Here is a 12,006-nt window from a genome sequence, read left to right on the forward strand (position 1 = left end):
ATCTGTGAAGCAGCGAACCCGTGAAAGATGAACCGAGATACAGCGAGGGATTACTGTATAACAAAATTCTTAATGTAACCAATAGTAATCTCCAATTAAAGGTCAAACAAAACCACTTTGAGCTGGGGATAAACCAGTGAGGCTGTTGGCCAAGCAGTTAAAAGACGCCCAGGCAAGTCGTGCAATGTTTAAATGAAATCTAGATGGGAAGACTACTGGTTAATCCTAAAAAAAAAAAAATGAACTCACGCCTCAAAGAATTCTACTCAGAGCTGTACATAGCTAACCCAGCTACCGTCGCAGTGGAGAGTGATAACTTTTTTTGACTCCCTGAACCTACCAACATTAGACGAAGCATCCATATTGGAGCTTGACACAGACCTCACTGAAACAGAGCTAGTTAAGGCAATCAAATCATTTCCTTCCAGTGGAGCAACAGGTCTGGATGGATTTGGCCTGTGAACTCTTCAAGTCATTCCATAAATGTCTTGCCCCACTTATGCTAAGACTGATAAAGGACTACACTATAAACAAGAAATCCTAGGTTCACAGTATGAAGCAAACATACTGTATACCTACTAATAAAAAAACGGCAAAAAAAAAAAAAAACTGAGCCTGGGAGTTACAGCCCCATTGCTCTTCTCAACTTTGACCAAAAGTCCATCACCAAAGTCTTAGCAACCCAACTGGGAAAGCATATTTCAGCCATCATAGACACAGGTCAGACAGGATTCATCCTGGGAAGGTTTTCGTTTTTTAATATGAGGCAGTTACTCAATAATTCATGCACTGATCAATCAGATAACCCTAGAGCGGTGGTCCTGGCCTTAGATGCAGCCAAAGCTTTTGACCAAATAGCGTGGCCCTTCATGTTTGAATTGCTTATAAGATTTCGATTTGGGGATGCCTTCATTACCTGGGTTAAGGTGCTGTATCTACGCGCCAAATCCTCCATTCTCACCCACAAAGACGGATCTGTGCCCTTCAGGTTATATCGCGGTGTCAGACAAGGTGACCCCATCACCTTTCCTATTCAATATGGCTCTCGAGCTGAAGCCTGTGGCCCCTCCCATAAATAATACACAAATGGGAAGAGGGACTCATATTGCCTCTTAGAGCTGTTACAATCACTCTGAGTCATATATCTTCAAATTAGTTGGTTTGATTGTTTTTCTGACGAGTAAAAGTTTGAACATGGGAATGCAATTGTATTATGCAGATGAAGATACTGCAGGGCTTAGTGATTGATTGGCTTTGACGGAGCAGAAAAAAGGTACCATGTGCTTGACTTGGGGCAGCAGGATGGATCTGCACAGGAGACGAAGACACAACAGGTAGATCCTTACATTGCCCGGTGGCGGTATCCTACAGAGAACAAGAACATATAACCAAGGGCTACACATTTATGGCAAAAATGAATATCACAATCATTTTGATCAATTTTGTCATTATCATTGATTAAGGAGTCATTTTCAATCAAGGCATTCTACTGTAATTTATTTTCCATTCAACCAATCCATTTTTTATAGCCACTTATCCTCACCAGGGTCGGTGGCTTGCTGGTGCCACTCTCAGCCATCTTTGGACAATCGGTGGGGGACACTGTGGACTGGTTGCCAGCCAATGGTAGGGCACACAGAGAACAGCAATTCACACACATAGTCACACACAAGGGCAATTTTGGTCATATAGCATTGTGCCATATTAACTGCACATTAAAAATTCCAACCCTCTATAGGTACTGTATATCATCAAGGCCAAATGCCTTTAGACTCTATCCTCTTCAATGTCCACTTCATCCTGACTAATCTTTGCTACTCTTATTTTTCCACATTCATCAAGGCCTTAGATTCATATTGCGGACGGGGGGGTACCAGTTGATCCACGGACCGGTACCGGTCCACGGACAGGCGGTTGGGGACCACTGCTTTAAAGAACTCTTTCCTTCTTCCCAATCATACTACTGGCATTAGTCAGAATGTTTCCAGCTCCATCCTTGATCACCCTGACCCCCTGCATGTCCTTCCCATCTCTGTTTCTCTGCCTTGCCAACCTGTATAGGTCAGTCTTTCCCCCCCATACAGTCCAACCTAGCATACAAGTAATAAACCCTTTCTCAACTCCTTCTAGGTCATACAAAACTCTTTTGCCTTTTTAGCTTTGACTGTTTTGTCTATGCTACTATGTTAACGATAATGAGTCGCTGCACCTGTCCCCTGTGCATTTCGCCAACCTACAGCTCTACATGCACATAACACATAAAACACATAACTGTAACAAAGAAAACATATACAGTAGCATTAAAACCATTGAATGCTTAATAAGATCAACAATTAACAGCAATACAACACATAACAATTAAATTATGACACTCAACTTCTTGTTGTCAAAGCGATATAAATAAGAGAGATTCAATGCCTTTTTTCGTATACGCTTGACCTCAAAATTATTCATACCCTCGAAATCTCGTTTTTCATTTTTGTGACAAAACATTTTCATTTATGCAAGTTTCATCATGAGTTATATGTGACAAACAAGTAAAAGAATCAAAACAACAAACAATTGAAGAAAGACAAAATCTAACAGGTATTTTATTGATGAAAAACTAAACCCTAGTCCAATGTCTAATCAATGTAATAATCAAATATCATAGCTTTGTTTTTTACAACTACCCGCAGACCAATTGTCTATGTCTCAACCAGCATTCTGCATTCCTCCTATAGAACACTGGCCCATTGTTCACAGGCAAAGGCCTCAAGATAGTGGGTTTCCGAGCTACCTTTCTCATCTTCAAGTTTCAACACAATTTTTGATCGGATTCAGGTCAAGACTCTGACTTGATTTTAATACATTCATATCATTGTCCTTGTCCATTTCTTCCCTACCTTGGTAGATTGTTTCAGATAATTGTCCAGGAACATCCGGTTTTGGCTGAGCTGGAGTTTCTCAGCAGACTCCTTCAGGTTTTCGTGAAGGATTACGAATCCTCCTCCCTTTATATCCTCCGTGTGCCACTGGAGGAAGAGTGTTCCCATAAAACTATGTTGTCACAACCATGCCTGTAAGTAGGGATGGGGTTCTTTGGCTCATAAGCTCCTCCTTTTTTTCTCCAGACTTATAAAGCATTCATAGGCCCAAATAACTCTACTTTGCCTTACCATACCACAGAATGGTTGACCAAAATCAAGAGTCATAATGGATGTGACCTCTGGCAAAACCCAAGCAAGCCTCACAGTGCTTTTTCTTGAACAGGGTTGTCTTCCAAGGCCACTCAATGCCAGATCTTGAGACAGTTGTCCCAGCCTGTGTTTCTATTAGGGCTGTAGTTGGGGTCTAAGGGTTGATGTTAACCTCTCAGCATAATTTCTTGGCAGGTTTGAGTGACACCTTTCAATTCTTGCCACGCCCACTGAGGTTTTTAACAATGTTGAACCTCATGTGGTTGTTTATGATGCTTTGGACCAGTGGTGTCAAACAATTTTTTTTATTTTGGGCCGCATTGTAGTGATAGTTTCTGTCAGAGGGCCTAAATGTCTGTGATTTCAAAAACATTTTGAGTGTGTTGATCACACATTTACCAAGATTTGATATCAGAAGCCGGCAAAAACTGTTCAGGAGATTTGGAGAATAAGTAAATGTTTGTTTTTCTTCCCCCAAATTTTTAAAAGTTAAAGACAACTTGCAATTTTGGTATTTTAGTCAGACACTTGGAAGTCAAACCAGCATTTCAAGGGCCACAAAAAGTGAGGTGGCGGGCCGGATCTGGCCCCCGGGCCTTGACTTTGACACCTGTGCTCTGGACGGTCGCCACAGAGACACCAAACTGCTTGGAAATGGTCTAGTAACCCTTTCCCTTGCTTTGGGCACACACAAGATTCTAACACAGTTCCTACCGAAGGTCTTTCTTCTTTTTTAACCCAAGGTTACAGCAAATTTCCACTTTGCTTCCATTTTCAGCTCAGCCGTGCTTTGACACGTGCTGGACTACGTAGTTGCTGCACTGGTCCAGCAGGAGCGCAATGTACTGGCAGAGCTCCTCCAGGATGAGCAGCATCTGTTCGTGCAAACATTGTTCCACGATGTTTTGATGACTGCACAAGCGTCATGGCGACAGTACAAGAGCAATGAAATCACTACCATCAAAGTCAGCGTTTAACCACACATGCTGAAGAGAAGGCGGAAGAACCAAGGAGACAGCTTTGCTCTGATGAATGTTGCAGCCAAAATAATGAAAACAGTCTACAGTGGGTCCACGCAAAGGACAAAAAACACCAAACAACAAAAACAACATTAAACATAGGAGAGGTTATGCAGAGCTCCCAACGTCATCAAGGTGCCATCTTAAAGGGCCCCTACCATGTACCATGGAAAATCAACTTTTTGGAGCTTTTAACCATGTTATAATGATAATTCCTCACCTAAACAACCCCCTCAAAGTGTTGTTTTATTTCATAGATGCAGTTCTAGGAATTCCTTGCTCTTTCTGCACGCTCAGTAACAGCCACTCTTGAGCAGATAAACGTGACTAGTGAGCGGCATGATGACGATTGTAAAATGCCTGTTTTTGGCTTCTTCATTGACTCTGCCTCTGACCCCCATTGCCTCTGACTCCCAATACTGATTGTTACAACATTACCTTTTTTTGTGGTTGTTTTGTTGTAGTGGTCAGCTTTGGAAGGACATTGTAAGGGAGGGCAAGGCAGCCACGTGGTGAGAGGTGCGGTTTTAGTGAACAAGCAATTTCACTTTTTGGTTAGGAATCCAGCCACCAAAAATTTAAGTTGCTGTTGCCTTTGAATTTACCAAAACGTATATCCACTAGTATCAAACTATACCTCGCGATACAATGCAGCTTATATGTAGTTAATTTTACGTTTCTCAGAGAGGAATGCGAGAAATGTAATCTATCTATCCTAACTATGACTTTGAAATACCAAGTGTTTCTGCAATTTTTCCATCTTACTATTCCTCTCTGTAGTTTTCAATAACAAAAGAATGTCCTCAATATTAAAATCTCTGTAATCCTTGACACTTACCTCCAACTCAGAGTCACTAGATCCAGGCTGGCATGATAGAAAGGGTAACATGGGCTGGCCCATCTTTGCCATACGAGAGATCAGCTTTGCTTTAGTGGCATCTGTAGGCTTAATTTGGATAAAGAATGCACGCTTTTTATTGAAATAATTGCATATGTGTAGACTCAGGTAGTCTTATTACTTGAAAAGAGTTTCACTTACTATGTGTTTGTCACTAAGGGAGTTTGACTTTTCAGGCAGCGGTGTCCCTCTGGGGGAAAAAAAAGTCTCATGTGAAAACACCTGTAGTTTATATATATATATATATATATATATATATATATATATATATATATATATATATATATATATATATATATATAAATAAAATGTATGGAAGGCTCACCCTGGTCTCCCCGAGTCCAATAAGCAATGTTCCAATGTTTGTACTGGTGGATCTGAGATGAGATTGTCGATACAAGGAGCAGGGGAGGCAGTGCCAGAATCTCTGTAACTGCCAATGACCTGATCAGAGCCAGAGTCCTTCGAAATTTTCACCTAGAGCACATGAAAATAACTGAAAAAAAATGTTTGTTTCCTGTTTGCAAGAAAACCTACTGATTAATGCGTCTCCTTTTTTTAAAAAAAAAAAATCATTGTGTTGAAATATAAGGACAGTATAAGGACAGTAACGCCCATATTTTACAACCAGGTTAAGCTTCTCAAAAAAAAAAAAAAATCAATCTTACTATGTGGCAAAAACATTGTATGAGCAAGATAGATTAGCAAATCTTCGAGAGGCACTCACCCGTCTAAGCGTTGCTTCAATAATTACAGTGCTGTTGACTGGGACGCATTCAGGGACACCTTGCAATCCATTAGCATGGTTCAGTGGGACAATAATGAGACGACAACCAGCCTTCTTCATCCCAAGCATCCCCTTCTCCCATCCCTTTACGCACAAAAATAATACAAACACACTGAAGCATTTCAAATAATGAAACAGTAAAAACATTCTATGCAAGGGGGTGGGAAATTCCGTCTCTCGAAGGGCGGTGTCCTGCACGTTTTCCAGTTTTCTCTTCCCAACAAACTTGATTTGTACTCCTTCTTTTGATCACAGCAAAACTGATCCACAGCAGCAGTGCTCATTTAACTCTGAAAACTGTTGAATCCCCAGGACTTGCAATACTAAAAAACTATGGGTCCCAACAGAAATGTTTGGAGTTCCAAAAAGTCCAAGGTTCAAACTGCATTTAAAAGACTTGAGCAAAAATCAACAGATCTTCAGATCAAAAGATCAGATCTTAACAAAGGTCACAAAAAAATTATTAAAATAAAATGAACTTCCATAGAGCATTCGTCATAATTTTATTCATTTCACAACCACTAATATAACAGTCCATCTTGGTAGAAAATTCCACTTTTTAACGATGAGTGTTTCATTTGTTTAGTTTGTCACTGACACTAAAAAAATTGCAGTTTACTTTACTTTGGGCCTAAAGATACTTTTTAGTACGCATTTTTAGAATGGGGGGGCGAACACAGGTCCCAGAATTTTTGTCAACTTCAATTTCTTCAAAAAAATCAATAAAAACAAACAAAAAATACAGATTAGTACGTGAGGAATTTGTTGGTAGCCCTTCGAACAAACCGGATTCGATTGAAGTTGGGAAATTGTGTAATATGTAAATAAAAACAAAATACAGTGGACCCCCGTGTTACAGCGTCCCTGGCTTATGTTTTTTTATGTCGCGATGTGGAATACAGAGTTTTTTGCGATATTTTCCCGGCTTTGCGATAAAAACAACTGTCATGATCCTAGGGGGTTGGCTGTATTTGTGTTGTTTTGTCTGTTTGTTTTGTCATCTGGAGGCGTTTTACATAATTGCACTCATTTTCAGTTGCTGTCACATGAAGGTGATTTCGGTCTGCTATTGGCCGGACTCACTCGTTTCAAAATGGCGGAATGGCAAAGCTTTGCTCTATCGTGAGGGGTTACGAAACAGTATTTATAGTGCATTTTACTAGTTAATTCAAACTTGAAAGGGTTAGACATGGGTCCCAAGATTGCTAGTGATGTTAAAGAGAGAAGCAGATGATTTATATGGAAACAATGCCGGAGATAATCAAGAAATATGAAGCTAGCCTAGCCTAAGCTAACCTTACTAGGGAACATGGGCATAACAAAGTGCCACTCAAAGGTAAATAAATCCTTTCTATATTTTTTATTTATGTTTTCTGATTGTATACATGTATATTATATATATGTAGCACTTACTATACCATTTGGTACCAATTTTTAATATGTATGTACAATTTTGATGTTTTTACCTGGGGTTCTGAACGCATTAGCTATTACATAGGTTTAGATTGCCTGCCATATGGTGAATTCACCTTACGAGGCCAACCGCGGAAGAGATTAATTTTGTAACACGGGTGCTAGCTGTACAACGATTTGAAAATCGTTCTCAACTCATATTCGATTGAATACACTATAATACATGTATTGTTCAAACTGATAAACTTAATTGTTTTTTGCCAAATAATAATTAACTTTGAATTTCATGGCTGCAACATGTCCAGTAGAAGTTGGGAAAGGGAATGTTTGCCACGTCGTTACACAACCTTTCCTTTTAACAACACTCAATAAACGTTTTGGAAGAGAGGAGACTAATTCTCTTAGCTTCTCCTGTGGAATTATTTCCCATTCTTGCTTGATGAACCGCTTCCGTTGTCAGTAGTCCGGGGTCTTCTCTGTCATATTTTCATACATATATATATATATATATATATATATATATATATATATATATATATATATATATACACATTCATTTATTCATATTTTACACTTCATAATACGCCACACATTTTCAATGGGAGACAAGTCTGGACTGCAAGCAGGCCAGGGGAGAACCTGGACTCTTTTACGATCGCGGGTTAAGATATCGACCGTCTGCGGTTCACTTGGTTGGACATTGGGAAGGTTCCTGCCCAATGGATTTGCCTGCTGTCAAGTCATCATTGCACTATGTAGCACAATGTTTTCTGTAATCTATATTGTGTACCTGTATTTGTCTGTATTGTGTATCTATTTGTCTGTATCTGGTACATACAGCATCCACTTCCCCTGTGGTCCCCTCTGAAGGTTTCTGATTTTCCCCAAATTGGGGTTTTTGAGTTTTTCCTTCCCCTTCTGGGAGCTTTGACAGGGGGATGCTGTTGTGTACCTTACACCGAAAAGATGTCTCTGTATATGACTTCTTTTTTCAAAAGAAGTCTCGACATGACCTCTTTTCATCTGTGAAGCCCTTTGAGACTTTGGTGATTTAGGGCTATACAAATAAAATTTGATTGATTGATTGACCACAAAGTCGATCATCAAACTGCGGCCAAGGATGTCCATGTGCCAGGTGCACACATGGACACCCATATGTTTTAACAAGATGTTTGTTGTGGACAAGCCGGGATGAGCACAGAAGTCCAATAACAAAGCACCATTTAGATCGGGGGGAGTGGCTCTCAGTTTGGGCAGCCCTGGTATATTGTATAGAGCAGATGTGTCTGTTGGCCAAAACATCAGCTTGGTTGAAAAGTAAAACCTTCAAAAATAGAACCCACAAATAGGCACACTTACGAAGCACAGTTTAAACTGCAAGCTATCGTCTAATCTACATGGAGCAACAAGGGCATCAAGCAGCTGCGAGAAAGTTCAATATCAACAAGTACATGGTTCAACATCTCAATGAGCCACACTGTAAAAAGAAATGGACCAACACAAAACGCACAATACGCAGAAAAGGCCACAGGAGTCGGCCTTTACAGTTGTGCTTGGTTGCCATGCTAATGGACAAAAGCTGCCACCTATGGTGATTTTTAAAGAGGACACTTTTGCGCAAAGAAAAGTTTCCTGCCAGGGTCATTAAGCTTTCGCAAAAGCTGGCATCGTCTCAACAATGACACAGACTCGGACATGATAGGGAACCTCACATTTTAGATGGGAAACTTACCCAGTTGTATGTTCTGTCCCGACAACTTTGTTCACAAAATGCAGGTTTGTTAATGACCCAAAGGCTAAAAAAAAAGTCCCCCGGAGCTCTGGCTTTTTCCCTTTGCGCACCTGTGCTCTGGAAAGCCCTACTTATGGAAGTTCTTGCAGCCACCTTTGTAGAAATCTTTAAATCTCGACTAAAAACACATTTATACACTCAAGCATTTAGTTAATGGATTAGTCTTAATGCAGCTTTACTCTTTTCCTTCCTGCCTTCTTCTCCCGGTTTGGATATGGGGGATAGATATTGAGTCACAAATTGTATGCTGCTGTGTGGACTTGCGCCGATCGACCGATGCAGGTTTTGAGATGGACCACCTCTACTGCGGTGCTTCTGTTGGAATGGACCTACTGGGCCAAACTGTGAGGAGGATCTTACCTGAGGCCATTTAATCGCCATCATGGCATCTTCGCACTGGAGACTTACAGCTTAATATTTTTGGCACTTGGAATCTAGTGCTATCTGTTCAGCCTGGAAGGGAGCTCCACGTATCTGCAGCCCTTAATCAAGGTTTTTCTATTATTTCCCATATGGTGTTTTTGAGTATTTGCCTTTCATATTTTCGAGCTTTGTTCAGAGGAATGCTATTGTATATTTGAAACGTTCTGTGTGGTCCTATCTGTTATTTCTTTTTCACCCGTGATACCCTTTGAGACTGTGGTGATTCACGGCTATACAAATAAATTTGATTTGATGCGGACTTTGATGCATTTGTGGATGCGGCAAATAACATGAGTACAATCGAAATTAATTTTGCTCTTGCTGCCTATTTTATAAACATATGCGATTGCATGTTTTAGGCTAGTACCTAATTATACAGTGCGTTTTGTGTCTGTGTTAAATATTGAAATAGCACTCGCAACTGAGACTGCTCTTTCAAATATGGTGCATCTTTTGGGTGCGAAAAATATCCTATATGTTATCATTATGACAAGTCTACAGCAAAACAATTTTGTAATTCTAAACTTCAGTTCATCCTCAGTCATGCTTACTTGAATTATTTTTCCAGCTCCAACTTTTAGACGTAACAACTTCTCTTTATTTTGATTGGAGTCAAACATCTGAAACAAGAGGTTAAACTTCATTAATTGATATTTGCATATTTGTTCATATAACCCCACCAATACTGAACAAAAAACGTGTTTGGCTGTAATATATGACCTGTCCAAAAGTATGGTTCTGCAAGAGCCAGCCTCTGTAGCCCACCTCCAAAGTGTCTCCATATTGTACCGCCTGACCTTCGCCAAGACTTAGATCCTGAATCAGCACCTTATCTAAAACGTTGCAGCTGTTTACCTTTGCCAGACACACCTAACAGAATTTAAAAAAAAACAACACATAGTTGAGGAAAATACTTAAAATTCTGAAGCACAATACTATACAGTACTTCATTATACATTTCTAATATTGAGGTTTTACCCCAAATTCAATTATAATACATTTACCTTGAACAATTTCAACTTAATTTCCAGTTGTGAAAAACAAATTGTCTGATACAATACACTGCAAAGTCAGTCGTGTACTTTAATACAAACTCACCTGCAAAACACTCAATGAGAGTTGAAAATCACAGACTGAGGAAGTCAAAATAATGTTTCCAAAAAGCAGATACTAAGTAGACACTAAGGCAGTGGTTCTTAACCTTGTTGGAGGCACCGAACCCCACCAGTTTCATATGCTCATTCACCGAACCCTTCTTCAGTAAAAAATAAAATATGTTTTGTTTGTTTTTTTTTAAACTGGTGCATGAAATGAATTGTGCATTAATTAGTATCACCTTGTTCAAATAACAAAACCAACACAGTGCATGGTAGGAAATCTCAGAGCAGGACGCTTTCAATGACTGTACCCACTAACTGCAAATTAGACTGAGGGGTGGACCTCTGCGGCGGAGGCTCCAACGAACCAGAGACCGACTCACCGAACCCCTAGGGTTCGATCAAACCCAGGTTAAGAACCACTGCACTAAGGTCAGAAATCCACCCCTTTGAACTTTCAAACCCGCTCCTTTGGACTTCCAGACTGTACCTGGAAATTCTGTCCATAAAGGTCATATATAAAGAACGTATATAATTGGGCAAAAAAAAAAAAAAAAATGGTCATACTGGTGTGCAATCCTGAAAAGTCAAATTTATTGCCAGTAATGTCAACCAAAGGCAGACTTGACATAGATTTCCAAAAAAACAATCAGACCTTAGTTGTGGTCTGATACTCCATAATCCTGGAGCAGGATTCGTTTTAGTTTGCGGGCCACATGGATGAATATCTATTCTCGAGAGGGCCAGAAGTAAAACATTAACATTACTATTAATCATAAAAATTTTTGACTTTTTTATTGATTAAAAAAAAAAATCAGCTCATTTTTATACTTCATGTTACACAATAATCTCGTGGGCCGGATTAAACCTGTTTGCCAGCCATAATTGCTGGGTCACCCATGGCAAATACTGTAGGTCTTATCGTAATAGACCAGACAAACCACTGATCAAAAGACCACTGAGATTAATAAGAATAGTGGACAACATTCTCTCTCGTCTAGACAGGTCAACAAGACGCTCAACTGGAAGCAGACCTGGAGGTGGCGCTCAATGTCTAGCACCTGATGGATCGGATGGTAGACCTTCCAATGGGCTCACCAACAAAGAAAAGGAGCCATAAGGGTTTGGTGCAATGTGAGCTGCGAGGCAGGCACAGGTAAGGACCTTCGCGGTCATATCCCCACCTTCTAGGGATATGGAATGCCACCTCTGACAGAGCCGGATGTCGAAAAATTTCTGACCAAGCCTGGCGAAACAATAGCTCGCAAGTTCTTCAACCAGTTTCATGCAGCTCAAACCAATTTTTATAGCTAACTTATAAGGGCACAGTGGTGTAACACCATCAAACCCATTCATTGTGTATGTGGTGAGCGGCAAGACGACGAAATGAAGCTTGAC

At 40.1% G+C, this 12,006-nt stretch overlaps 1 protein-coding gene across 5 annotated transcripts in view; it reads right to left on the reverse strand.

Moving 5' to 3' along the window:
• Positions 1-12,006, reverse strand: part of fkbp15b (FKBP prolyl isomerase family member 15b) — a 69,524-nt gene that overhangs the window by 45,960 nt on the left and 11,558 nt on the right. For 3 of the 5 annotated variants that reach the window (XM_088414884.1, XM_088414893.1, XM_088414855.1), the window contains 8 exons: positions 10,232-10,381; positions 10,063-10,131; positions 5,824-5,967; positions 5,422-5,573; positions 5,238-5,286; positions 5,036-5,144; positions 1,544-1,620; positions 1,278-1,365 (listed from right to left, as the gene is read on the reverse strand). In XM_088414884.1, the coding sequence (XP_088271010.1) occupies positions 1,278-1,365; positions 1,544-1,620; positions 5,036-5,144; positions 5,238-5,286; positions 5,422-5,573; positions 5,824-5,967; positions 10,063-10,131; positions 10,232-10,381 (838 nt within the window). The remainder of the gene's footprint in view (positions 1-1,277; positions 1,366-1,543; positions 1,621-5,035; positions 5,145-5,237; positions 5,287-5,421; positions 5,574-5,823; positions 5,968-10,062; positions 10,132-10,231; positions 10,382-12,006) is intronic. The other 2 variants (XM_088414866.1, XM_088414875.1) reach the window with 2 other exon arrangements.

The sequence above is a fragment of the Hippichthys cyanospilos genome, chromosome 1 (genome assembly GCF_059441005.1).
Source record: "Hippichthys cyanospilos isolate Australia breed blue-spotted pipefish chromosome 1, RoL_Hcya_1.0, whole genome shotgun sequence".
NCBI classification, from domain to species: Eukaryota; Metazoa; Chordata; class Actinopteri; order Syngnathiformes; family Syngnathidae; genus Hippichthys; species Hippichthys cyanospilos.